The 27,907-nt window shown below is 45.4% G+C and overlaps 1 protein-coding gene across 2 annotated transcripts; it reads right to left on the bottom strand.

The window, feature by feature from the left end:
• Positions 1 to 8,772: 8,772 nt before the first annotated feature.
• Positions 8,773 to 27,904, bottom strand: ZC2HC1C (zinc finger C2HC-type containing 1C). 2 transcript variants are annotated; one of them, XM_073610739.1, is made up of 3 exons: positions 27,753 to 27,904; positions 18,022 to 19,177; positions 8,773 to 10,736 (listed from the first exon to the last, which is right to left on the bottom strand). In XM_073610739.1, exons 2-3 carry the CDS (start codon positions 19,168 to 19,170, stop codon positions 10,482 to 10,484), a joined length of 1,404 nt encoding a protein of 467 aa, XP_073466840.1. In that variant the 5' UTR covers positions 19,171 to 19,177; positions 27,753 to 27,904; the 3' UTR covers positions 8,773 to 10,481. The 2 variants fall into 2 exon arrangements, with proteins under 2 accessions (XP_073466840.1, XP_073466841.1); XM_073610740.1 differs by having other exon boundaries at positions 27,757 to 27,895.
• Positions 27,905 to 27,907: the final 3 nt, after the last annotated feature.

Raw genomic sequence — 27,907 nt, 5'->3', positions numbered from 1 at the left:
GACACACGCATAGGGAATTCAGGCGCCTGCGTGTGTCAGTACTGTTCGCTAAGGCACAGAGGAGACGGGAGCCGGTCGCAGTGGGACACAGAGCAGGGCACGTGAGTCAGGCATTAGCAAACTTTGTAAGGAGGCTATAGTAGGCTTATATACAGCCATATAGCACTGTAAGTTTCCTCTAATCCTGTAAGCATGTCTTCCAGAAAACGAGGTGCAGGGAGCAGGATTAATACAGAGGGTAAAGTGACTCCTTCAAAACCAGGAGATCAACCTCAGGCTGTTGCAGCACCTGTCTCCCCTGAAAGACCTGTGGCATTTGACCTGGCTGAGCCATTGCATTTGTCAGGCATTGTGGCCACCACCAATGTCCCTGCTTCGGCTTATGTTACTAAGGATGACTTAACGTCAGCTCTCGCTGGTCTTGAAGGCAAAATAGCAGGTATGATTGTCTCAGTAACGCAGGGAGGGAAGAAACTAAATAGATCTCCCTCTCCTGAGCCTGGTCCCAGTGCTGAGTCACTTGAGCACCAGGACTCCCTTAGCCAATTGGGTCCTTGTGATTTGGATCCTGAATGGGCAGAGGATTTTGAGGAGGTGGCCATAGGGGATAAAGATGCTGAAGCAGAGGAGTCCTCTGCAGGGGACTCAGGTTCAGAGGAACCGTTGACAGCTTCGCAATCCCAAAAGCTGTTTATCCAGGCTTTAACCGAAATGGTAAGAACAGGTTTTAAGTTGCCCCCTGTACAAGGGCCAGAAATTTCCTGTTCTACATTGGGATCCTTGCGACCTTTGCAAGGTTCTCAGGCGTTTCCTGTGCATCCATTATTGGAGCAATTGGTTTACACTGATTGGGAACATCTGGACAGAATATACTTACCTGCTAAAAGGTTTTCTTTTTTGTACCCAATGGAGGAAAAGTTCAAAAAAAGGTGGGATACACCTTTAGTAGATGCGGCTATTTCTTCAGTAAATAAAAGCTTAACCTGTCCAGTGGATAATGCCCAAGGGTTTAAAGACCCAGCAGATAAGAAGCTGGAATCTTTGCTTAAAGCCTCCCTTGTGGCCGGGTCAGCAGTACAACCAGCTGTTGCAGCGATTGGGATCTGTCAATCCCTGAAGGACCTTTTTAAAAGTCTGGTCAGGAACCTACCTGTTCAAGAGGAATATTCTGATGAATTGAAAGAACTTCCTCGGGCTTTGTGTTTTGCGATAGACGCATTAAAAGACTCAATCCAGCAAATGTCTCGCTTTGCGCTACTCTCAGTGCATATGCGCAGAGTTTTGTGGTTAAAGAACTGGTCAGCCGAGATGCCTTGCAAAAGGCTACTTGCGGGTTTTCCCTTTCATGGGGAACATTTGTTTGGAGAAGAACTGGATAAGTATATCCAAAAAATCTCAGGAGGAAAGAGCTCCTTGCTTCCTGTGAAAAGAAGGAATAAGCAGCCTTCCTTTAAAATTCCGAACGCTCCTGGGCCAGGCGCATCTTCTCCCAAGAAGTATCGACGGCCTCAACCACCTGCCTTTAACCGGTTCAATACCGGGCATTTTCACCCCCTTCCTTCCCAGACCAATTTTTAGTTTTCAGCGCTGTCGCACTTTAAACGGCAATTGCGCGGTCGTGCGACGTTGTACCCAAACAAAATTGACGTCCTTTTTTCCCCACAAATAGAGCTTTCTTTTGGTGGTATTTGATCACCTCTGCGGTTTTTATTTTTTGCGCTATAAACAAAAGAAGAGCGACAATTTCGAAAAAAACACTTTTTTACTTTTTGCTATAATAAATATCCCAATTTAAAAAAAAAAAAAAAAAATTTTTCCTCAGTTTCGGCCGATACGTATTCTTCTACATATTTTTGGTAAAAAAAAAAAAAAAATCGCAATAAGCGTATATTGATTTGTTTGCGCAAAAGTTATAGCGTCTATAAAATACGGGATAGATTTATGGCATTTTTTTAAAAAAAAATATTTATTTTTTTTTTTTTTTTTACTAGTAATAGCGGCGATCAGCGATTTTTTTTTTTTTTTTTTTTTTTTTTTTTTTCTTTTCATGACTGCGACATTATGGCGGACACATCGGACACTTTTGACACATTTTTGGGACCATTCACATTTATACAGCGATCAATGCTATAAAATTGCATTGATTACTGTGTAAATGTGACAGGCAGTGAAGGGGTTAACCACTAGGGGGCGGGGAGGGGTTAAATGTGTTTCCTAGGGAATGCTTCTAACTGTAGGGGGAGGGGACGCACAAGGGGAGGAGACCGATCAGTGTTCCGCTGTTCTGGGAACACAGATCGCTCTCCTCTGAACTGACAGGACGTGGATCTGTGTGTTTACACACACAGATCCACGGTCCGGCCCGGTCAACAGGCAATCGCGGGTGCCCGGCGGACATCACGGCCGCCGGGCACACGCACCGGGTCCCGAGCAACGCAGCGGGCGCGCGCCCCCTAGGCGGCCGGGAACCCAAGGCCGTCATATGACGTCCACTCAGGATGGGAAATCCCATCTGTGGAGGTCATTTGACTATAGGCGGGTAGGGAAGTGGTTAAAAGACCTCAGGGTCAGAAAAGAAGTTTGACTCAGAAGCCGAATAAGGCCAATGCCAAGTCCTGCTTGTGAAGGGACGCCCCCACTCTTACAAGTGGGGGGCAGACTAAGGCGGTTCACAGATGCTTGGGCAGGGTGGGTGCAGGACAAGTGGGTTATCTCCCCTAATAACGTAGGGCTACAAAATGGAGTAGAGTTCCGTGATTTTCCCCCAAATCGATTTCTGAGATCAAGAGTTCCTTCGGATCTAGAAAAGAAGAAAAGCCTATTCCTAGCCTTAGAACATCTAAAAAGGCAAAGGGTGATTATCAAGGTTCCGCACAAAGAAAAGTTCAAAGGGTTTTATTCAAACCTATTCACAGTGCCTAAGCCAAATGGGGAAGTAAGGCCCATTCTGGACCTCAAATACCTCAATTCCTTTCTAAGAGTTCAAACCTTCCGAATGGAATCGGTTCGCTCAGTGATAACTTCTCTAAGAAAAGGGGACTATTTAGCATCCATAGACATCAAGGATGCATACCTGCATGTACCGATTTTCGGACAACATCAAAAGGTTTCTACACTCCTCAGTAGAAGAGCGTCATTTCCAGTTTGTAGCACTACCGTTCGGTCTGGCTACAGCCCCTCGAATCTTCACAAAGGTGTTGGCTCTGGTATTGGCCTTTCTAAGGTCTCAGAAGATATCAGTGATAGGATATCTGGACGTCCTTCTGGTGAAGGACCAGTCCTATTCCACCCTGATAGAGAACGTTTTAACTACAGTTCATGTTCTGAGATGCCTAGGTTGGATTCTGAATATGGACAAATCAGCTCTTCGTCCAGTTCAAATCTTGACATATCTAGGCTTGATCCTGGATACGACCCAGGAAAGGGTGTTTTTACCCCCCTTGAAGGTCAGCTCAATAGTGGAGCTGATCAGGAAAGTCAAAAGGGTAGAAAGACCCTCAATTTGATTATGCATGAGACTGCTGGGGAAGATGGTGTCATCTTTCAGAGCAGTTCCTTATGCGCAATTTCACTCCAGATTGTTCCAGAGAACGATCCTGAAGGCTTGGGACAAGTCTGTCCTAACCTTGGATCATCCAATATCTCTATCCCCAAAAGGTAAAACAGGACCTCTCTTGGTGGCCAAAGACCAGCAACTTAAAAAATGGGAAGTCCTTTCCACCAGTAACTTGGAAGGTGGTAACCTCAGACGCCAGTCGTCTCGGCTGGGGAGCAGTATTGGAAGAGGCCTCCGTACAGGGAAAATAGTCCTAGGTAGAAAAAACCTTACCGATCAATCTATTGGAAATCCGAGCAGCTCGGTTGGCCCTCATATTCTGGACAGCCAGGCTGCGGGGGTCTCCGGTCAGAGTCCAGTCCGACAATTCCACAGTGGTGGCATACATCAACCACCAAGGGGGTACCCGGAGCTGGGCAGCCCAGAAAGAGATAAATCATATACTTGCGTGGGCAGAGAAACACGTGCCATATCTGTCGGCAGTCTATATTCCGGGGGTGGAAAATTGGCAGACAGACTACCTAAGTCGTCAGCAGTTGTTGCCAGGGGAATGGTCCCTCCACCCCGAAGTTTTCCCTTTAAATATGCCAGCGTTGGGGGATGCCAGAGGTGGATCTTCTGGCATCCAGGTTCAATGCCAAGGTGGACAGCTTTGTGTCCAGAACCAGGGATCCACTTGCCGTGGGGACGGATGCATTGGTGGTTCCCTGGGATCGGTATTCTCTAATTTACGCCTTTCCTCCGATCCAGATGCTGCCGCACCTGTTACGCAGGATACAGATGGAGCAGAAAACGGTAATTCTGGTGGCCCCACGATGGCCAAGAAGGTCTTGGTATTCACAGATTGTGAGGATGGCAGTAGGGGACCCATTGTGTCTTCCATTACGCCCAGACCTACTGTCCCAAGGTCCAATATACCATCCTTCTTTACGGTCGCTGAATTTGATGGCAATGCTATTGAGACCAGAGTACTAAAAGACCGTGGTATCAGGGGTTCTGTTCTGGCTACTTTGATAAATGCTAGAAAGCCAGTGTCTAGAAAAATTTACTATAGAGTCTGGAAATCATACATTTCATGGTGTGAGAAGAGAAGATGGCACCCTCGCAAGTATACAATTGGGAGGGTTCTTGCCTTCCTGCAAGCAGGAATTGACTTAAACTTGTCCTTAGGAATCATTAAAGGACAGATTTTGGCCTTATCGGTTTTCTTCCAGAGACCAATTGTGTCTCATTCATTGGTACGAACCTTTATCAAGGGAGTACTACATGTAAGGCCACCAATTAGACCGCCCTTGTGCCCATGGGACTTGAACTTAGTGCTTTCAGCTCTACAGAGTTAACCCTTTGAGCCTATTAAGCAGATTCCTTTGATCCTATTGACTAGGAAATTGTTTTTTTTGGTGGCTATAACCTCAGCAAGAAGGGTCTCGGAGTTGGCCGCCCTTTCTTGTGAGAAACCCTTTCTGTTTGTTCATCAGGACAAGGTGGTGATGCGGCCCCGTCCGCAGTTTTTACCCAAAGTGGTTTCCAGTTTTCACTTAAATCAAGATATCATTTTACCTTCCTTCTTTCCTAACCCTAGATCTAAGGAGGAAAGATTGCTCCATTCACTGGATGTGATGAGAGCTATTAAAGAGGAGTTCCACCCAGGGGGGCCGTCAAAAAAAAATTTAAAAGTCAGCAGCTACAAATACTGCAGCTGCTGACTTTTAATTGGACACTCACCTGTCCCTGGGTCCAGCGATGCGGGGGATTGAAGCCCGCTCGTCCCCCCCCCCCCCCTCCGCTCGTCGGCGCCGGCATTTCAACGGTGGGCGCGGGGCTGTGGCTTCACAGCCTGGCACCCACAGCGCATTCGCGAGCGGCGCCGCGCACCGTGATTGGCCACTCAATCACCTGGGACCTGTAATGGGTCCCAGATGATTGACAGGAGGGAGGGAGCAGAGCGGAGCCCTTCCTGTGCCGAGGGGGAAGTGATGTCACCAGCCCAGGCAAAGGAACAGGCAGACTACGAGGAACCACCTAGCAACAGGCATTTAGAGGTAAGTGAAAAAAAAAAAAATATCCAAATGTTTTTTTGTTTTTTTTTTTTAGAATTTTTCCAGGTATTTTTGTTTTTTGGGTGGAACCCCACTTTAAGGTTTACTTGGATATGTCAGCCCCTTTTCGGAAGTCTGACCTTTGTCCTTTTTTGTGCTGCTTGAGGGTCCTAGGAAAGGACAGGCAGCAACTACAACCCCTGGCAAAAATTATGGAATCGCTAATCCCTGAGGATGTTCCTTCAGTTGTTTATTGTTGTAGAAAAAAAAGCAGATCACAGACATGGCCAAAAACTAAAGGCATTTCAAATGGCAACTTTCTGGCTTTAAGAAACACTAAAAGAAATCAAGAAAAATAATTGTGGTGGCCAGTAACAGTTAGATTTATAGAACAAGCACAGGGAATAAATTATGGAATCACTCAATTCTAAGGAAAAAATTATGGAATCACCCTGTAAATTTTCATTACAAACACTAACACCTGCTTTAGATTAAATCTGCTTGTTAGTATGTAGGTAAAGAGGGTAAATCATCACGCAGTGTTGCACAAGACGTTGGTTGTTCACAGTCGGCTGTGTCTAAACCATGGACCAAATACAAACAACGTGGGAAGGTGGTTAAAGGCAAGCATACTGGTAGACCAAGGAAGACATCAAAGCGTCAAGACAGAAAACTTAAAGCAATATGCCTTGAAAACAGAAAATGTACAACAAAACAAATGAGGAACAAATGGGAGGAAACTGGAGTCAACATCTGTGACCGAACTGTAAGAAACCACCTAAAGGAAATGGGATTTACATACAGAAAAGCTAAAAGAAAGCCATCTCTAACACCTAAACACAAAAAAACAAGGTTACAATGGGCTAAGGAAAGGCAATCGTGGACTGTGGATGATTGGATGAAAGTCACATTCAGTGATGAATCTCGAATCTGCATTGGGCAAGGTGATGATGCTGGAACTTTTGTTTGGTGCCGTTCCAATGAGATTTATGCAGACGACTGTCTGAAGAAAACATGCAAATTTCCACAGTCAATTATGATATGGGGCTGCATGTCAGGTAAAGGCACTGGGGAGATGGCTGCCAATAAATCTTCAATAAATGCACAGGTTTACATTACAAATACTGCAGCTGCTGACTTTTAATTGGACACTTACCTGTCCAAGGGTCCAGCGATGCGGGAGATCGAAGCCCCGCTTGTCTCCCCCTCCGTTCAGTGGCACCGGTATTGCAACTGTGGGCGCTGGGCTGTGGCTTCACAGCCTGGCACCCACTGCGCATATGCGAGCGGCGCCGCTCAGTCACCTGGGACCTGTAATGGGTCCCAGATGATTGACAGGAGGGAGGGAGCAGAGCTGAGCCCTTCCTGTGCCGAGGGGGAAGTAATGTCACCAGCCCAGGCACTGGAAGAGGCAGACTACGAGGGACCCCCTAGCAACAGGCATTTAGAGGTAAGTAAAAAAAAAAAAAAAAAATATCCAAATTGTTTTTTTTTTTATTTTTTTTTTAGGCACAATCATTAATTTTTTTTTTTTTTTTTAGGGTGGAACACCACTTTAAGTCAATGCCTCAGAGACTGCAAGCAGTTATAAAAGCCAGAGGTGGTGCAACAAAGTACTAGTGATGTGTTGGAGTGTTATTTTGTTTGTTTTTCATGATTCCATAATTCTTTCCTCAGAGTTGAGTGATTCCATAATTTATTCCTTGTGCTTGTTCTATAAATCTATTCATTATCCAGGCCTATGAGTTGAAACACAAGGTTCCACCTTGATATCTTAAAGCTCACTCTACCAGAGGAGTTAGTACATCTTGGGCAGTGTGCCAACAGGTGTCGATGGCTCAGGTTTGCAAAGCGGCCTCTTGGTCCTCGGTTCATACATTTACCAGGTTTTACCGACTGGATGTTAGATCCCAAAAGGAGACTGTTTTTGGCCAAAGCGTGCTGCAAGCAGCTTTATAATTGGGAGCCTAAAATAAAGGGGATTTAGGTATGTTCCCTCCCCTCAAAGGCATTCCTTTAGGACATCCCACATAGTCATTACTATGGTGCTCTGTGGCCCCTGATGTACGATAAAGAAAAATGGATTTTTAAAACAGCTTACCTGTAAAATCCTTTTCTTGGAGTACATCACGGGACACAGAGGTCCCTCCCCTCTTTTTCTGGGATCTTCATTGCTTGCTTAAAAAACTAAAAGGTACTTCCTGTATAGGAGGGGTTATATGGGAGGAACCTTCTTACTATTGGTTGCCAGTGTCCAATCACCTAAAGGTAGTATATAAACCACATAGTCATTACTATGGTGCTCTGTGTCCCGTGATGTACTCCAAGAAAAGGATTTTACAGGTAAGCTGTTTTAAAAATCCAATTTTTCCTTGTTTTACCCTCCTTCAACTACTTTGACCAGTCCCCAATTCCCTTCAAAAATGCTGTACATCAATCCACAAACACAATTATAACATTACATTTGCACGAATTGTAATAGATGCACGCTATCTGTGTCCCTGACACCCCTTCTGGGTGACGTGCTACACCGCACTATCACCTTTCCCACAGGAGTATGTATCACAGATCCATACAACACAGCAACACAATGTTCTTACAGGCTGCAGATAATCGGCATACAGGTTCATATAATGGACCCCAGGTAAGTATTACTTGTCTTTTGGTGACCTTCGGCAGCTGACACGGACACAAAGACGGACCCACACGGGAGACGGGATATACTTAAGCAAGTTATGAATGTGATATCTTACTGTATTTTCAGAGGTGATCAGTCTCTGTCCCGCCCGTGATGGTTCCTCTCAGTGGCCTTTTTGGTCAGCTCTCCTCCGGCTCACAACCCAGGGGCCCCACGTTGGGCTGCCAGATTGTTTTGGATTCAGACAAGTGTCTGACTGAGTGTCTGCACCTGGCCTGATTTCAAATGTATACACGTGCATGTTTAGAAGAACCACACTGACGCAAGCTTGTTCAGTTAAAGTGGGCATATAGCTTCCTTTATAATAGAACATGAGCCATTGTTTGCAAAGGCATCATCACAGTCTAGTTGTGCTGTCATCTGTGGATTGGACGATCCTTATCTAAGGCTCTCCTGGCCAGTTTCATCCAGGTTTTCTGGAGTCCTGGTTCACACTGATGCAGATTCAATCCGATAGGCATAGATTCGCATGTCATATGAAAAAAAAAAAACATTGTTTGCTATGAAAGCCGTCCACATCTATGTGGTGCAATTCTGATCCGGTCAAAAAAAATAAATAAAAAAATACGGGCCCTGTGTGGGTTCAGTGTGCATTTTATCCCCAGCTATGCCGAATCCCCTCAAAAGTCTCATTAATTTGCATTAGAATCACATCTGTCACAACAGAATTTGCATCGCATCAGTGTGAACTGAGACTGAGGGACATTCAAATACTGCCATTCACAGGAAAAATGGACAATGGCAAACAAAAACAATGTGGTCTAGCCCAATATAACCCCTCCTACTCTCACCATGCCTTGTTTTTTTTTTTTTTTCTAGTGGCCTAGGAGGATTGATACCTTTTCCTAACCTCTGCTAAGAAAAGTCTTAATTACCCGTATTTATCGGCGTAAAACACGCACAGGGGTATAACACGCACATTCATTTTAAGAGGGAAGTTTCAGGAAAAAATCTTCCATTTTAAATAAGAAACTTTAAAGCAAAATAAGGGTCAGTGCCCATCTGGAGCCTCACCAGTGCCATCAATGCAGCCTGATCAATGCCATCAATTCAGCAGCCTCACCATTGCCATCAATGCAGCAGCCTCACCATTGCCTTCAATGCAGCAGCTTCATCAATGCCTTCAATGCAGCAGCCTCACCATTGCCATCAGTGCTGCCTGATCGATGCCCATCTACGGCCTAGAAGGGACAGGATGAGCGCCGACAGATTATCATAGGAGATTCTCACTGTATGTAGACAGAACAGTAGTCCAATGGTGACCCAGGAGGTGGGACTTCCTATTACAGAGGCCGCCAAGTAAACAGGAGATTCTCACTGTATGTAATCTGCCGTTCCGCTCCCTTCCCTGTCCAATCCGAGGCAGCTAAAATTGAAGTATTGGCGTATAACACGCACACTCTATTTGCACCCGATTTTCATGGTGAAAAAGTGAGTGTTATATGCCAATAAATACAGTACTTTACTTTTTTGCTAGCTTTTTCTTGTTGCTTCAGCTAGTCTCTACATAGCAGCCATTCAAATCAGCCTTTTATCAGAACTAGCCTTGCAGTCCATACCTGGACCGTGCTGAACTGGATCTGTGACACTAGCCATGAATGTGACCTTTGGGACTTGCACCGTGGCTCTTTTCAGACTAAATTGTACTGTGTTACCTGTGAAGCTCTTTTCAGGTCCAGAACCGTGGCACAGACTCAGGTGTGACACTGTGGCACTGTGGAGTTGATTTACTAAAACTGGATAGTGCAAAATCTCACGCAGGTATGCATGGTAGCGAATCAGCTTCTAACTTCAGCTTGTTCAATTAAGCTTTGACAAAAAAAAACATGGAAGCCGATTCTGTTTTTATGCAGAGCTGCACAAGATTTTGCACTCTCCAGTTTTTGTAAATCAACCCCTTTGTGTCTTAAGACTCATTTTGTAAGTAAGGTTCAGGCTGGATCAGATCGGCATTTCCACAGCCTAGATTTAGAAGCTATACCCGGAGGAATAGCTCTCCATCATGGGCATCAGTGGGAGTAATAGTGCTCCAGGGGCCGGATAAAGGTAAACAAAGGGCTGCATCTGGGCCACCCCCCCCCCGCCATCGCAGTTTGGGGACACTGTTTAATATAACGGGTGCCTATCCTGTATCTCTTTCCCATCTCTGCAGGGATATTTCACACACTAGTCCCATAGCACATCAGTGTCAGCGGCGCCTGGCTGGAGGAGGGCAGGGCCTGCTCTTAATCGTTGCACACATGGGTATATGGCGTTCAGCAGGTCGTGGAGCGAAGCGCCGACTGCAGTGAGGACAGGTCACATAATCTGGATTTTCCTCTGGCGGAGGTGGAGGCACGTCAGATGCTTTCCCTCCTTTGCTCACAACGTCCTGCACCAGACGAGCCTGGCGAATGGTTCGGATGAAAGACTCGTGCTTCTGACGCCATGAGCTGCCTTTGACCTAAAGTGGAGAGAAAACGTCAATGCCAGGGTCAGAAATGACACCAGAATGGGAAACAGCCTTTCGCAAGCAATGATCTACAGTATATGATTTATGGCAGTTGGTCACAATGTTATAACGGGTGGACAGCGAGCTATATGATGTATGACACTGGGCAGGGTTATTTCTTAATCATACATTACAGAAATTCATATTCACGACTACGTGGATTATGCTGTCACCTTCAGGTGAATGGACACTGGCCATAAAAAGCCTAGTTATAACCTCTCCCAGCTCAGCTACATCTGCAAGTGGCAAATTGTTTTTTTTACCTTAATGCAGGGGATGCATTAAAGTAAAAAAACGTTTTAGCTTTACAACCACTTTAAGTACCATCATGGGACAGGTCTCAGCCTTGACCGTTCTGTTTCAGAGACCTATCAAATCTCATTGCTTGGTAAAAGCCAGGGTGTCCCATAGATTGTTACCACTTTGGGGCCATAATTTGTTTGTGTCTGTTTTGCAATGTTCTCCTTTTGAGCCTCTGTGAGAACTTTCCATGTTGCTTTTTGCAAACAAAGTTGTCTTTTTGGTTGCATTTACTTTGAGTTGTAGAGTATTGGCGTTGGCTGCACTTACAAGGAAGCATTCTTGGTTCTTCACCAGGATAAGGTGGTGTTGATGCCTCATTCCTCTTTTTTACCTAAGGTGGTTGCTTCGTTACACCTGAATCAGAACACAGTGATGCCATCTTTTTGTCCTAAACCTACACATCCTAAGGAGAAGGTAGGTGCTTCACTCTTTGGATGTTCGAATTTATCTGAAGTCTATAACTTCGTTTTGACAAGTCTGACTCCCTTTTTGTCCTGCCTGAGGGTCCATGCAATGCCCAGGCTGCTTATCGATCCATTATTTCTGGTGGATTTGTCAGCTAATTTCTCTGGTCTATGGTATCAAGGACAAGGGCCATCCTTTCCAGATCAAGAACTATTCCACTAGGAATGTCAGTGGTTCCTGGGCGATTCAGCATCAAGCATCTGTTTAATGTAGAAGTTCAGCCAAAAACTAAAATGACTCTAAATCTACTGGCAGCCACATTCTAATGCCGTGTACACACGGTCGGACTTTTCAGCTACAAAAGTCCGACAGCCCGTCCGACAGACTTTCAACAGACTTTCAACAGACGTTCGGCGGACTTTTGGCGGACTTTCAACAGACTTTTTAACGACTGGACTTGGCTACACACGATCACACCAAAGTCCGACGGATTCGTACATGATGACGTACACCGGACTAAAATAAGGAAGTTGATAGCCAGTAGCCAATAGCTGCCCTAGCGTTGGTTTTTGTCCATCGGACTAGCGTACAGACAAGCGGATTTCTGGGTCCGGCGGAGTTACGATGTAAAGATTTGAAGCATGTTCCAAATCTAAAGTCCATCAGATTTGCGGCTGGAAAAGTCCGCTGAAAGTCCGGTGAAGCCCACACACGATCGGAATGTCCGTCGGACTTTTGTAGCCGAAAAGTCTGACCGTGTGTATGCGGCATAAGACTAATCTACCTAACCCTATAATGCAAAAATCACTATACATACCTTTTCTGAGACCAATCTGGTCCAGTCTCCAGCTGCAGATGCTGTGTGCAGCAGACAGCCAAAGAGGACTGGGAAATGTCTGGCAAGTGAGGTCACCCATAGAGTTAGTATGGGGCTTCTGTTGGCTGCCTCTCCTGCACATGCCTGCCTACACAGCAAAGCCACCGCTGACAGCTCAGCCTGGGACCAGACCAGATCGACTGCAGAAAAAGTATTCTAGCGATTTTTGCTTTTACAGGGTTAGATAGATTTGTTTTACAATGCGGCTTAAAGTAGATTTAGAGTTTGTTTTTGGCTGAACTTCTACTTTAACCCCCTTGCGCCGACCTAACACAAATATGCGGCCTCACTGGACTGAACTTTTTTCCATGGGGCCACATATTTGCGTATCTCCCTTTGTGTTGGGCGCTTGTTCCCAGAACAGAGACAGGTGTCTCACGGAGAGCCCCAGGCCCTGTACTAATGATCAGGACCTGGAACTTCTGATTCCGGGTCACCTGATCAATGTGATAGCCGCTGATTGGCTATCACAGTGATCAGTCACTGTGAAGCCCACCCCCATGTTTTTTCTCTGTGAATGGAGGAGAGAGATTCATCGTACTCCTCTCTCTCCTTGCAGAGTAAAAAAAAAAAAAAAAAAAAAAAAAAAAAAAAAAAAAAGAAGGTGTTTGTAAAAAATTCAATAAATAATAATAATAATACAAAAAATATCTAGATCAAGGTTTGATCTAGGCTAGTGCCTTGGTTAGTGTTTGGTTCAAGGTCAGGGTCAAAGTCATTTATTTTTTTTTTTTATTTTTTTTTTTTTTTTTTTTGCCACTTCAGCTCAGTATGATTCATGAGGAGATATTATATCAACTTTCCAGTCAACCTTGTACCTCAATACTTTCACATCATTGTGGCTTTTTCTTGTTGCCCTCAGTCTTTATTTACCAAACATTATTAAATATAAAAAGTAATTTATCCCTCAACCCATACGAGATCCCCATTGCGGTGCCTCAGCATACCATCCCCTCCCAAACCCCCCCCCCCCCCCCCCCCCCGAGAGTTCCATCAGCGCCCTTCCTTATCCATCAACTCTTCCTAGAGCCTATTGAGTGCCTAGCTTACTTATAGATTTTTGTGTAATTTTTATCTGCTCTTATGTTTCAATGTTTTTATTATTCTTACTATTTAAAGCGAGTTGTCTGCGTCTTCCTCCCTCATCTCCGCCAGCTGGTCTGATGTTTTAAACCTGACCCAATCTCTCCATATCTCCTCGTAATCCTCCATCTCCAGCCCCTCGCTGTATCTTAGGTATTCCATACAATAAATTTCGTCTGTTTTGTCAAACCACTCTCGCAATGAGGGTCTCCTAGTCTCCCGCCAGTGTCTAGGGATGAGACTCTTAGCTGCGTTGAGGAGATGTGGTAGAAGTGTTCTCCTGTAACACTTGGAGGAGACATCGCTACCATGGTGCAGGCATACCCATGGGTCATCCGGTACATTCTGGTTGGTGATCAAGTATATAAACTTCCTTATCTCCTCCCAAAATTTTCTCATTACCGGACACGTCCACCACACGTGTAGCATTGTCCCCACTTCTCCACATCCCCTCCAGCAGTACTGTGAGGTCCCGTCCTGGATCTTATGCGCCAGGTCTGGGGTAAAGTACATTCTGGCCAGAATTCTGAAATTCATCTCCGCTATCTTATAATTAACTGATGTGTCATTTACTCTACTCAGAACCCTCCTCGCCTCCTTATCACTAATCTTGTTACCTATCTCCTCCTCCCATTTCCGAAGAAATCCTGGTCGCTCGACCTCCCCCATTCCTACCAAGGTTCTATAGATCCTGGACATTCCTCCTCTCCTATTTTTTATACAGGCTTTTTCCAGGGGGTACAGGCCTTCTATCGGCCGAATTGGCTGTGGGAGGGATTCTACGAAGTGCTTCAGTTGTCTGTATTTCCAATTATCCAAAACAAACCAAAAAAAAAAAAAAAAAAAAGAGAGGGTCAAAGTCATTTATTTTATTTTGGACAGGATTTTTTTTTATTTTTTTTTTTTTATATGTGTCAAGAAAAGCAAAATGCCCACTATGGCTTTTTGGGCTGTACTACGGGTCCAAACAACAACATACACATATGTGGTATCGCTGCAATCATCAGGAGCAGGAGAACTTAATTTGGGTGGTTCTTTGATTGAAGGTTATGGTAGTAGCAAGAAATATACAGCTAAATAGAAAAAGATTTTATTTATGATTTTGGGCCAGCTTTCCTTTGAAAATAATAATAATTAAAAAAAAAAAAAAAAAAAAAAATAATATCAGACAATATCCATTACCATTTACCAACAAATGAAAGCCCAATTTGTCTTGAAAAAAAATGCGGTATAATCCACCTGGATGCACAAAGTGGTTGTAAGGCCCCTTTCACACTGGGGCGGTTTGCAGGCGCTATTGCGCTAAAAATAGCACCTGCAAACCGACCCGAAACAGCCGCTGCTGTCTCTCCAGTGTGAAAGCCCTGAGGGCTTTCACACTGAAGTGGTGCGCTAGCAGGACAGGAAAAAAAAGTCCTGCTAGCAGCATCTTCGGAGTGGTGAAGGAGCAGTGTTATACACCGCTCCTTCAATCACTGGGACAGGGCAGCTATAGCGCCGGCAAAGCACCTCTGCAGAGGCACTTTGCGGTGTTTTTTAACCCTTTCTCGCCCGCTAGCGGGGGGTAGAACCGACCCGCTAACGGCTGAATACTGACGGTAAAGCGCTGCTAACAATAGCGGTGCTTTACCGCCACCCCCGCCCCAGTGTGAAAGGGGCCTAATGATATGTATGGTTTTCCCTGATGGATGACGCAAGCACGCTACGAGCTGCAGCCACTTCGATTGTTCTTATTCTGACGCTCGTTTTTATTGGATGTTTTATAAGTACAATTTTAATAAAATATTTGCCATTCAAGAACGTGCTTCACTATGCGACCTTTTAGGTTTATAACATCGCTGTATGCCATGTGATCGGGGAGCTGAGTGCGCACATGATCGCGATACCAGCTGTGTAAATTGGGAGTTCTTACATACAGCCCTACAGATTTTGATGGGAGCCAATTCATCTGCCGCCTGATGTTGTGGATAGTCCAGTTTTACATGCTTTATTGACCTCTCTATAATATGAGGGTCCAACTCCTCTGGTAAGGAGACTTGCTGGAAACACTGTGGTGTGGTGTGTTTCTATCTTCATACTGAAGCTGGTGCGGGGCTTTCATCTGTTCTCTTTATCGATTATATGGACTGTATTCAACTATATTGGATTAGCTCTGCATATATATGTTATGTTATATATGTACAGTTTTACTAACACATGTTAAAGTTGCAAAATTGTGCTTAGGCATTTAGATTTGTTCTACCCTTGGGCGCGAAGGGGTTAAGTTTGTAAGGCTGCTATCTGGTCTTCTCTTCACACATTTCGTAGTTCTAGCGGGTAGGTGTTTGTGCCTCTGCGGATGCCACTTTTGGCCGGAAGGTCTTGCTGGTGGCTCTGGAATTGGATTCTTCCCTGTTCTGTTTTTGGGCGTGTTTGGCCTTGCTGTGATCCACACCCACTCATGTTTAATACTTTGGGACATCCCAAGTCACAGATATGAAGTCCTTTTATGTACAATTATAAAATTAGGACTTATGGTTTACCTGTAAAATCTTTTTTTTTCTTGGAGTACATCATAAGACACTAAGATCCATCCCCTTTTGTCTGTTCATCATTGCTTGCTGAAAAACTGAAGCTTACAAGTAGAACTATAGGCAAAACTTTTTTTTCCATTTTGGATAGAGTTTGGGAGGGTTATAACCCCCATCAGGTTTATTTTTGCCATCTGTGTCCTGTTGGGGAGATTTACCTTCACTCCCTGTCCCATAGCCAAACAGGACGTGAGAAGAAATAACTGCAAATTAAAATAATCTCCAGGGGGACCCCCAGGTCACCAGAACTAGTGTCCCCAAATGGAAGATTTTCCCCTCTATTACTTTTCTGGGGACAGCCCAAAATTTGGGATTTCCTTTTACTTTCAATGATAATGGTAAACAAGATAGAGAGGGTGAATCTTCCTAAAGGGGGCACAGACAGCTATAAAAAACCTGATGGATGTTTTAAATCCCTTTCCACTCTATTCAAAACCCCCAAAAAGTTTTGCTTTTAGTTTATACTTTAACCACTTCAGATATACTGCGACAGGGCGGCCCTCCTGTGCGAGATCATGTACCAGTACGTGATTTGGTGCACGGGGTCTGGGGCGCATACGCGCCGCTGGCAGCCCGCTTCTGGTGTGATTGGACACAGCAGGAGCCAATCAGTGGACAACCAGAAGAATGTTCTCATGAGAGGCAGAGCAACGGTCTGTCTATGCAAACAAGGCAGACCGCCGTTCTGTCAGAGGGGAAAATGAAGATCTTGTGTTTCTGCTAAGCAGAAACATGGATCTCTGTTTTTCCCTAGTCAAAGCACATCCCCCACAGTTAGAAAGCACTCCCTAGGGACACATTTAACCCTTTGATTGTCCCCGTTAACCCAATCCCTGCCAGTATCAGTACAGTGACAGTGCTTTTTTTTTTTAAGCACTGATCACTGTATTGATGTCCCTGGTCCCCAAAAAGTGTCACTTAGTGTCTGATTTGTCCGCCGCAATCCCCGATTTCCGCCATTACTAGTAAAAAAATAAATAAAATTCCATAAATCTATCCCATAGTTTGTAGATGCTATAACTTTTGCACAAACCAATCAATATACGCTTATTGGGATTTTTTTTACCAAAAATATTTAGCAGAATACATATTGGCCTAAATTGATGAATAAATTCGATTTTTTAAATTTTTTTATTGGATATGTTTTATAGCAGTAAGTAAAAAAATATTTATTTTCAAAATTGTCACTCTTTTTTTTTTGTTTATAGCACAAAAAATAAAAACCGCAGAGGTGATCAAATACCACCAAAATAAATCTCTATTTGTGGGGGGGGACATCAATTTTAATTTGGGTAAAGCGTCACACGACCGTGCAATTGTCAGTTAAAGAAACGCAGTGCCGTATCGCAAAAAATGGCCTGGTCATGAAGGGTGTAAAACCTTCCGGGGCTGAAGTGGTTAACCGAAATGGGAGGGGTTATACCTAGATGGGTATTCTCGCATTTTTTTGGCTTGTGTCCATTCACCCAACTAGCGATGAATATGGAATCCTCTGTGTTCTGCTGAGTGCTCCAAGAAAAGAATTTTACAGGTAAACCACAAATCATAAATGTATAATATATGACATATATGACACCTGGTCACAATGTTATAACTGAAGGGCAGTGATATATAATGCATGCTCCAGAGACGGCTATTACCCTGTACACATAGCTCCCAACTGTCCCTGATTTCGAGGGACTGTCCCTCATTTGGGAAAAAAAATAAAATTTAAAAAAAAAAAAAGGAAGAAAGGTCTCTCAATCTCATTTGTCCCTCATTTTGGTCTGATCTATATAGTTGTATAAAATGAATGCAAATTCTATCTTTTAAAAAGTGTTTTTTTTAATATATATTATATTATAATATAATATAATATAATATAATATAGGTTTCCTTTAGGGGTCGTGGCAGGGGGCGTGTCCTATGCCTACATACTTTTGCTAATAGGTGTCCCTCATTCCCATCTCAAAAAGTTGAGAGGTAAGCAGTACATGTTAGTAAGAAGAGATGCAGTTACCTGCGGTGGTGGGTCTTTCGTTCTCCCTTTGGTGTGTAGATATTGCTCGAGGTCGGTCCCTTTGGCCCTAGCTTTGGAAGAATCAAACACCTTCCTTTTGGAGTTCAGCATCTTCTGGCAGACCTGCATATGTTTCTCTAGACGCTGCACCATAAAACGTCGACCGCACAGCTCGCATGGAACCAAGTCCTCTTCACTGTCCTCTACGTGATCGCCTATGGCGGATCTGTTGGTTTGAGCATCTTGAGGTGCCACTGTGATATGGGATGAGCCATTTGTCAGCGGTGGAGTAACATTCTTGGTTTGTCTGATAAATTTTGTGCTCCTATCTGAGGTCGGCTCCTGGATCTGGCTTTTAGCTTCTATGTCCTGATAGAATCTGTCCTCCACATGATGATGTCTGTCCTCCCTGTCTTTCTCTTCTCTGTAGCCTGAATAATGGTAGGTCTTTGTTGTCGTGTTGTGGGTTGTGGCTGCCCTCACCCTCCTGGTGTCCTGAATCTCATGGACTCTTCTGTCTTCCATTTCCACCTCTTCTCTCTCTCTCTGTATGCGGCGCAGTTCTTCCTCTGTTTTTCGCAGCTTTTCTCTTAGCAGCGCTTCTTTCCTGCGAATCTCAGCTTCCAGGTTGGATTCATTTTTCTCCAGCTGTTGCCAAGGGTTTGTCCGGGCTGGGCCAGATTTGGACCTTACCTGCTCTTGTACTGGAAGAGGTTTGTACCTGTTAGCTGACGGAGGGTGATGGCTGTCGGGCACGTGTGTGGATGCCTTGCGGTGATAGACTGGTTTGAGAGGATGTGCGCGGTCTATGCCAGCAGTCCTCTTGCTTACTGTCCAGTTAGAGGCCCATGCGCTTTCCTCTGGGGCCCAGGGACTTGAATATGGGTGCTGGTGGACTTCATGAAATGACTTGTGTTGAGAAGGATATGCAGTGTACAGTGAAGAGTTGGTGGCCCTGTGTGAGATGCGCTCTTGTTGCTGTTTTAGCAGAGTCATCATCTTCTCCTCTTTGACTCTGAGGTTTCGCTCTTGGTAGTCGTTCTTTAACATCTCCAAACGGGACAGCATTTTAGGGGCTTGCAGTGTAGGAAGCCTTGATTCAGCTAACCCCTCTGGGTATGCATTTGAAGCCATCTTGAGCCTTGCCATGCTGGCCCTGGGGAGAAAAGAAAATGTTACAGAATTCAGTATTAGGAATAAACGTAAGGAGATCTTCTACATAGCTACCTTCCTTGTTCACAATATGGAATCCTATGCATTCTGGGGGTGGAATGTGAGAAAGGATGTGCAGAAATATGCTGAATGTATAGAAATCTATGCTGCTTATGTGCTATAGTAATGACCTGGTGTGCACATTCTATGCCATGTGTGTCAAACACAAGGCCTACAGGCTCAATCCGGCCTTCCAGGCCATTTCCTGTGGCCCTTGCACCTCTCCTGCAGTTGCAGCACCCACCTTGTCTCCACTCCCACCTTGTCTCAGCAGAGGACGACAGAACTACTCCACCAGATTCTGTGCAGCCACAGCACCCCCTTATCTCCACCTCCCCTGGTCTTCGCATTCAGCAGACTTTAGCAGTTGACTCCAGCCCTCCTCCAGACTCTGCACATTTTTTTGCTTCCCAGCTCCACTCCCAGCAGCAGCGCTAGGTAAGGAGGGTGCACTGTGATGTAAGGGATGTAAGGGAGGCTCTTCATATCGGATGTAGGGGGGGGGTGGTCTGGCCATCTAATCTTGAAATCACAACTGGCCCTTGGAAGGCGACCATGATGCTGCTGTAGTCACACCCCTATTCTATACTGTAGGTAGTGAGATTATACGAACAGATACAAAAATATATGTTGTGGAATGTGAAATGGAAGTGGTTGGGTGGCGGTAGGGGACACTCTATGGGGCACAGAACTGTTTCCTTGGTGGCAGAGTGTACAGAGCTTTCTGAGGATGGAGCACAGGCCGCAAAAGAAACTGGAAATAGAGATGATGAGGCTCGCGAAGGAGATTGAAGGAGACCCCCAAATGGTCTGGGGGTCTTTTCGTACAATGTGCAGAGTGATATTGGATGGAAAGGGTTTGATGTGGATTGGCAGATTCTCACCTGTTTGGGGTACAGTGTGCTGTGTTGGTTGCTGAGAACAATGCTATGATGTCACTACTGCACTGGTGTAGCATGTAACTGGAAGCGTCTCAACTTTCAATAATAATTATTTTCTGATGCAGTTGTGAAAAGTCTGTATCATTCTTAAGGAAACCCTACACCAGGGATATGCAATTAGCGGACCTCCAGCTGTTGCAAAACTACAAGTCCCATCATGCTCTGCCTCTGGGTGTCATGCTTGTGACTGCCAGAGTCTCGCTATGCCTCATGGAACTTGTAGTTCTGCAACAGCTGGAGGTCCTCTAATTGCATATCCCTGCCCTACACTATTCCAATAATACTTGCTGCAAACTGAAAGGGCAATTGTATGTTGCTATGCGAATACTGAAAGGTACCTAAGATTTTCCTGGTGTGTGCATAGCAGCATATCATGGGGCATAGCACATAACACAAGGGAGGGGGGTTGCAAGTATTTTATTCATGAAAAATGCTAGAGGAATCTTGTAAAAATCGTCGCTCTTGGAAAGAACTGCTGGATCTACTCTACAGACGGTCATAGGATGACCACATGGCTGCCCTGCAAATTCTTCCTAGGGAGACTTCACTGTAGCCAGTCCTCAAACATGCCATTCACCTTGAGGAATCGGCTTTTATAGCCTGGAAGACCTTAAATGCGGCAGTCCCTGCTTCTACCCTCCTTTGAATGACAATTGCGCGGTCATGCAACACTGCACACAAATGAAAATTTGTATCATTTTTTTTGAGACTGAGCTTTCTTTTGGTTGTATTTAACTTTTTGCTAAACAAACAAAAAAAAGTGAAAATGTAAAAAAAAAAAATATTGCAAATAAGTCATTTTTCTTTACTGATGGGCACTGACGAGGCTGCACTGGTGGGCAATGGTGATCAGTACAAATGCCCCTGTTATCAGGTTACCTTTCTTCAGACGCTGACAAAACTGAGATATTTATTTACATGTGATCAGCCGTGATTGGACACAGCTGATCACATGGTAGAGAGCCTACGTAATCTGCTCTTTACTGCAATCACTGATGCGTTGTGACCGAGGGACACAGCACACCACCTATCACCGCGCACCCCCCGCAGCAAGAATGGGAGGGCTTCATATGACATCCTCCCAGAACAAGTGCAGTCCCACCCGACCGTCATTTTACAATAAGGCAAGTGGAAAAAAGTTAAGTAGTTGTAAACCCTCACATATACCCAGTGAAGTGACCAGCCTCAGGTGATACACAATTCTCCTACATAAATTGTACCTGTTTATCTGCCACCCTCTCTCCTCTACAGCAATCTAAGACACACAGATCAAAGGCTATTTATCAGCTCCAGCAGGAACGGGACAGGGGGTCTTTTGTCACTCATTGCACAGCAGAGGGGCTGAGTGTAATCTGAGACCTGAGTGGGTGGAATGGACATCCTTCCCCCGCAGTCTCATAGGGAAATGCGCACAGTTGAGGCTGTCAATCACCTTCTGAAGAGAGAGGAGATGGAAAGCACACTTTGTGCTCTGAATTGAGGCAAGTACACACTACAGCAGGATATGCTCTTTTACAATTACTTTAAAGCGAAACTCCAGGCATGTATAAAATACACAAAATAATGCAGCTCTCCAATCATGAATACATTAAAAAAAATAGAGATGCACAGAAATGTCTGCAGCCGATATATATCAGCGGAAAATTGTGTTTTCAGCATTTTGTTGATAGAGAAAAAGGTGCTGATTTTGATGCGACTTTACTGTGCTTATGGTGTGTCCTTCATAGGTCATGTGACTCAAAAACCACATCAAAAACAAAACATGTGTGTTATTGATGTGTTCTTGCTGCGTTTTAAATACATTTTAACAGGGAGGTGCATTTTTTTTAACTGACAAAAAATGCAGCAAGCAGGATTTTTTAACACCACAATGGAAGCGCAACGGACCAGTGTGCAGACATACATAGAATTTAGAGGATGCATTTTTCTTGAGCTTTTCTTGCACTAAATGGTGCCAATAAGGCCCCTTTCACACTGGGGCGGTGGGGGCATCGGCGGTAAAACAGCGCTATTTTTAGCGCCATTTTACCGTCGTTTTTGCGGCGGTATTCGGCCGCTAGCGGTGCAGTTTTAACCCCCGCTGGCGGACGAAAAAGGGTTAAAACCGCTCGTATAGCGTGGCTATAGCCACGGTATTGCCGTGGTATAGCCGCGCTGCCCCATTGATTTTAATGGGCAGGAGCAGTTTAGGAGCGGTGAATACACCGCTCCTTCTCCGCTCCAAAGATGCGGCTTGCAGGAGTTTTTTTTCTTCTCCTGTCAGCGCACCGCTTCAGTGTGAAAGCCCTCGGGCTTTCACACTGAACAAACAGCAGCGGCTGTTTTAGGTCGGTTTGCAGGCGGCATTTTTAGCGCAATAACGCCTGCAAACCGCCCCAGTGTGAAAGGGGGGGTCTAATGGTGGACAATTAAATCCTATTCATTAAATTCAGGATATTAAATTAAAAAGTTGAATACAATACAATTGTGTGTATGTATGTATGTATGTATATATATATATATATATATATATATATATATATATATATATATACACACATATACACACACACACACCAAAATTTCCATTTGGTGCACCGATTGCGCAAAAAAAAAAAGGTACGATTTCATTGCAAAGCCTTTAAGCCTTTTGCAGCCCCCCTGTACAGCAGACAGGAGGAGAATCAGCACACAGAGCCAATCAGTTGTGCTGTAGTGCAAGGGGCATGCTGATAACGAGAGAGAGCAAAGCGATGGAGAGATGGGTGAATCAGTCCGTTACCTGTACAGTCGCAGGCTCTAGGAGACAAGACCTTTGTTACGTAAAGCAGATCTTCAGTCCACCTTGTTAAGTTGCTCTGCCCCCCTGGGTGCCACCATTATGGCACACACGCAGGATGTGCCCGTGTGACCCTTTTGGGTCCTGGCAAAGCCCGTCAGCACATCAGCAAAGGTGCCGTGTAAATGCTACCCACGTGTGCAGACAGGGAAGGTTTTCAACATCCCCATTAAAGGTCTTTGTGCATGCGTGCGCAGATGCCAGGTACTGCCAGGAGCGCTGACAAATTTTCACCTAAGGGAAAAGAGTGGGAGTGCTGCTTTGTAGCACAAATAAAGTGCTCATATAAATGATCAAAATGTCCATTGTTAAGGGAGGGAAGACAACATCACAGTTAGACTTAAAGTGAACCTTCACCCTAACAGAGAAAAATCAACCCTCCTGCTCTATGCGACCGGCCTGTGTAGAGCTGTAAAAATTGTAGATATGGACAGAAATACAAATGCGTTGGCAGGTAAAACAGCTCCCATGTATATCACTTGTGTGTTCAGTTGTTAGGCTGGAGTTTAGCTTTAACCACTTGACCTCTGGAAGATTTACCCCCCTTCATGACCAGGCCATTTTTTTCCGATATGGCACTGCGTTACTATAACTGACAATTGCGCGGTCGTGCGATGCTGTACACAAATAAAGTGTATGTAATTTTTCCCCACAAACAGAGCTTTCTTTTTGGTGGTATTTGATCATCGCTGGGTTTATTTTTTGCGCTATAAAAAAAAAGACCGAAAATTAAAAAAAATAAAATAAAAATGTAAATAAAACAAAATTTCTTCATAAAATTAAGCTAATATGTATTCTGCTACATGTTTTTGGTAAAAAAAAAAAAATCCAATAAGCGTATATTGGTTTACACAAACTATGAGATATGTTTATGGATTTTTAATTTTGCAATATTGCAGCGGACAATTGGACACTAAATGACATTTTGTGGGAAGCAGACACTAATACAGTGATCAGTGCTAAAAATATGCGATCAAACAGTTAACTGTGTGCCTAGCCAGTGTTTGTATGTAGTATATGTGCTGCTTTTACTAGGGGACAAGATGGATTCTAGTCCCTGCTTTGCAGGAACACAAAATCCATCCCTTCTCCCCTGTCTTGTTTACATCGGCAGATCCCAGTTCTGTGTTTTGTTTATTGACGATTGGCGGGTGCATCGAGTGCCTGGCACCCGCAGATTGGCTTCTGCTGTGAAGTATCACAGCAAAAGCGGCCCACTCGCGCCCCCTGCAGGTGGAAGTGCAGTATCACACACACATACACAGAGAGAGATGGATAAAATATATATAATATTTATTAACTGCAGAAGTCTGCCACCAGCCATAGTCTGGTTGTGGGAGTGTGTATATATAGATATAATCTATATATACACATTCCTGCACAGAGCTCCCGCTCTGTAGCAGTAAAACTGCTATAAGGCAGTCAGCAAGTGGATAAGGATGTTTCCCACAACCAGACTATGGCTGGTGGCAGACTTCTGCAGGCTTTCAAGAAGTGCTGAAGACTGGCAGGAGCTTGTGTAAAGTGGCAATTGGCACTCTCATTAGGATCTGGGTTCAACATTTTCAAACCAGAGTTTAGAGCGGAGTTCCACCCAGAAATTGAACTTCTGCTGATTGCGCCCCCCCCCCCCCCCCCGCCACATTTGGCACCTTTCAGGGAGGAGTGGATACCTGTCAAATCCATGTATCTGCTCCCACTTCTGGGCATAGATCGCTGCACTCTGTACGGCAAACTACGCAACGTCCGGCCCCTCCTCCTTCCCGCCCGCTGTCTTCTGTGAGATACACAGGTCCCAGAAGACAGCAGGGACCACTTAGATCGGGCATCACAGCTTGTGCATGCGCAGTAGGAAACAGGCTGTGAAGCCGCAAGGCTTCACTTCCTGTTTCCCTTAGTAAGGATGTCGGCGCCTGCACCCGGAGCCGAGGACGGGTCGGCTTCGGGTGAGGACATCGTGGGCTCCCTGGACAGGTGAGTGTCCTTATATTAAAAGTCAGCAGCTGCAGTATTTGTAGCTGCTGACTTTTTAAAAAAAATTTTCCCAGGCGGAACTCCGCCTTAATGGTACTTTAAAAGCTTCAACAAAGCTTGCTGAAAGCTCTGCAGATGCTTTGTCAAAGCATACTGTTCACACTGCTCTGATACAAGCTGAAGCCCGTGTGAAACAGGCCTTTGAATTCAGGATTTCCCCTTGATGTAGGTCCAGTGAGGAGCGTACCATCAATGGAGGATCTATTTCAGTGATTGAAGCAGAAGCGGGGCCTGGAAAGGAAATGATAGCATCTGGTGTTTAGTGGAGTCACCATGACTACTATCTGTGGGCACACCTCTGGCTTCAAGAATCATTCATTGTCCTGGAATATCCTGCGACTCACAAAGTCCACAAGGAAGTGCTGAGAGGCGGGTACATAGGTGGCTCTCAGGTTTAATACGATTTTCTGGTCCTACTGCAGCCCCTTTTGTAAATTATAGATCACTGCAGTTTTGATGTCCATGTGAACAATTACAGATTTACTTCTTATGAGAGGGGCAAATGCTTCTTCTGGCTTTAAGGCCCCATTTACACTTGTGCAACTTTGGACCCCAAAGTCAAGTGATAAGTCGCACCCCTTGTTTCCCAATGAGTACCATTCATATCTGTGCGGCTTAAAGTTGCAGCGACTTTAAAGTTGTTCATCCACTACTTTGGTTTGACTTTCATGCGACTTGATGGCCAAAGACTTCAATGTAAACCCTCATAAGTCGCACCTGCATGATATACCTGCGACTTGTGAAAGGAATGCAGGCATTGAAAAATAAAGTTTCAGTTTGGTTTCTTTATTTTCTAACGAATTCCACATTTTCAAAACAATTCAAATTCAAATCATTCAAAAATTGATCGACTGATCTGAATTCTGTGTGAAGAATAGCTGGTTGTTAATGAACGGGCCGGGAAGCCGGCCGCCGCATCCATAACAACAGCTGACTCAACTGTCAGCTGGTTTCCACACTGACAGCTGAATGTAAATAAAAAAATGGAGTGGGGCCCCCTCCTGATGCATATCAGGCCTTTCGGGTCAGGCATGGATTTTAAGGGGAAGGCCATGCCAAAAAAAAAAAAAAAAAAAAAAAAAATGGCATGGGGTCCCCAGATCCATATCAGACCCTTATTCAAGCATGCAGCCGGCAGGTAAGGAAAGGGGAGGGGAAACACGAGAGCGTCACCACAGGGAGGGGCTCGGTGTAGTATCTGTATTGCAGTTAAGCCATATCCTGTGACTGTGTGTGCAGTGCGCACAGGCCATGTGCCCCATAGGGTTGCCACCTCATCCCTTAAAACCAAACACATAATAATTACACAGGTTCAATGGCTGATAGGAGGTGGTAACTAAACTCACTTGGTGCCTTATCTGCATTGACCTATTCTTAGAACGTGTGCAATTCATATGTGTTCGGTTTTAAAGGGATGGAGGTGGCAACCCACCCGTGACTTTGTGCAGTGCGTGCAGGCTTTGGGTCATGACTGTGTGCAGACCTTGAGCCGTGACTGTGTGCAGTGCATGCAGGTCGTGAAATGTGACGGTGTCTGTGTGTGCAGGCTTTGTGTCATGACTGTGTGGGTAGTGCCTGCAGGCTGTGACTGTGTGCAGTGTGTGCTGCCCGTGTACAGTATGCTGTGACTAGGTGTGTGTAGTGTATTTAACCTGTGCACTGTGACTGTGCGCTCTGATTGTGTGTGCCGTGCATATACCCCGTACACTGTGACTGAGCCCTCATTCACACTGAGCACTGTGTCATTTTGGGCGTTCCCTCCCCTACACCTGACAATGCCCACCATGAAGAATCCCATTCTCTTCCATAGCGGTTTGTATAGATCAGGGGTCTCCAAACTTTCTAAGCAAAGGGCCAGTTTACTGCTGTTTGCTTTGGAGTGGGCGGACTGTGATCAGTGGAAGCAAACAATGCCCCATCATTGGATTTAATGGGAGGAATAGTGCCCTTTTTTATTGTCAGTGGGAGGAGCGGTGCCCCCATCATTGGTGTCAGTGAGAGGAGCGGCGCGCCCCCATCATTGGTGTCAGTGAGAGGAGCGGCGCGCCCCCATCATTGGTGTCAGTGAGAGGAGCGGCGCGCCCCCATCATTGGTGTCAGTGAGAGGAGCGGCGCGCCCCCATCATTGGTGTCAGTGGGAGGAGCGGCGCCCCCCCATCATTGGTGTCAGTGGGAGGAGCGGCGCCCCCCCATCATTGGTGTCAGTGGGAGGAGCGGCGCCCCCCCATCATTGGTGTCAGTGGGAGGAGCGGCGCCCCCCCATCATTGGTGTCAGTGGGAGGAGCGGTGCCCCCATCATTGGTGTCAGTGGGAGGAGCGGTGCCCCCCCATCATTGGTGTCAGTGGGAGGAGCGGTGCCCCCATCATTGGTGTCAGTGGGAGGAGCGGTGCCCCCATCATTGGTGTCAGTGGGAGGAGCGGTGCCCCATCATTGATGTCAGTGGGAGGAGCGGTGCCCCATCATTGGTGTCAGATGGAGGATTGGGGCACACAAGGCTGGGTAAAGGCGAGTAAAGGGCCACATTGGCCCCAGGACACAGTTTGGAGCCCCCTGGTATAGAGCATCTCTACACTGATCAGCTTTCTTCCAAGCTGTGGTTTTGGCCTCATAGTAAATGCGTGTTTGGGGGAGGGTGTAGGGGAGGGGCAGTGTGTCCAGGATCCCTCCAGTACTGCTGACCGGGAACACTGAGAAGGAGAGAACACACAGACGGAATTCTACTCACTGACACTGGAAGGGTGAATGGCTGTAGGAATCCTCCGATCTTCCTCACTTCTCCACCATCCGTTAAGATGGGAACGCTCTGTGTACTGCAGGAACCATGGAGACCGCTGCCATGGATACAGAGGGACGTGTGCGCGCTGGAGGCGGGATATAAAG

This window comes from Aquarana catesbeiana, linkage group LG13 (assembly GCF_042186555.1).
Source record: "Aquarana catesbeiana isolate 2022-GZ linkage group LG13, ASM4218655v1, whole genome shotgun sequence".
NCBI lineage: Eukaryota > Metazoa > Chordata > Amphibia > Anura > Ranidae > Aquarana > Aquarana catesbeiana.
This window is presented reverse-complemented; position numbering and strand designations above follow the sequence as displayed.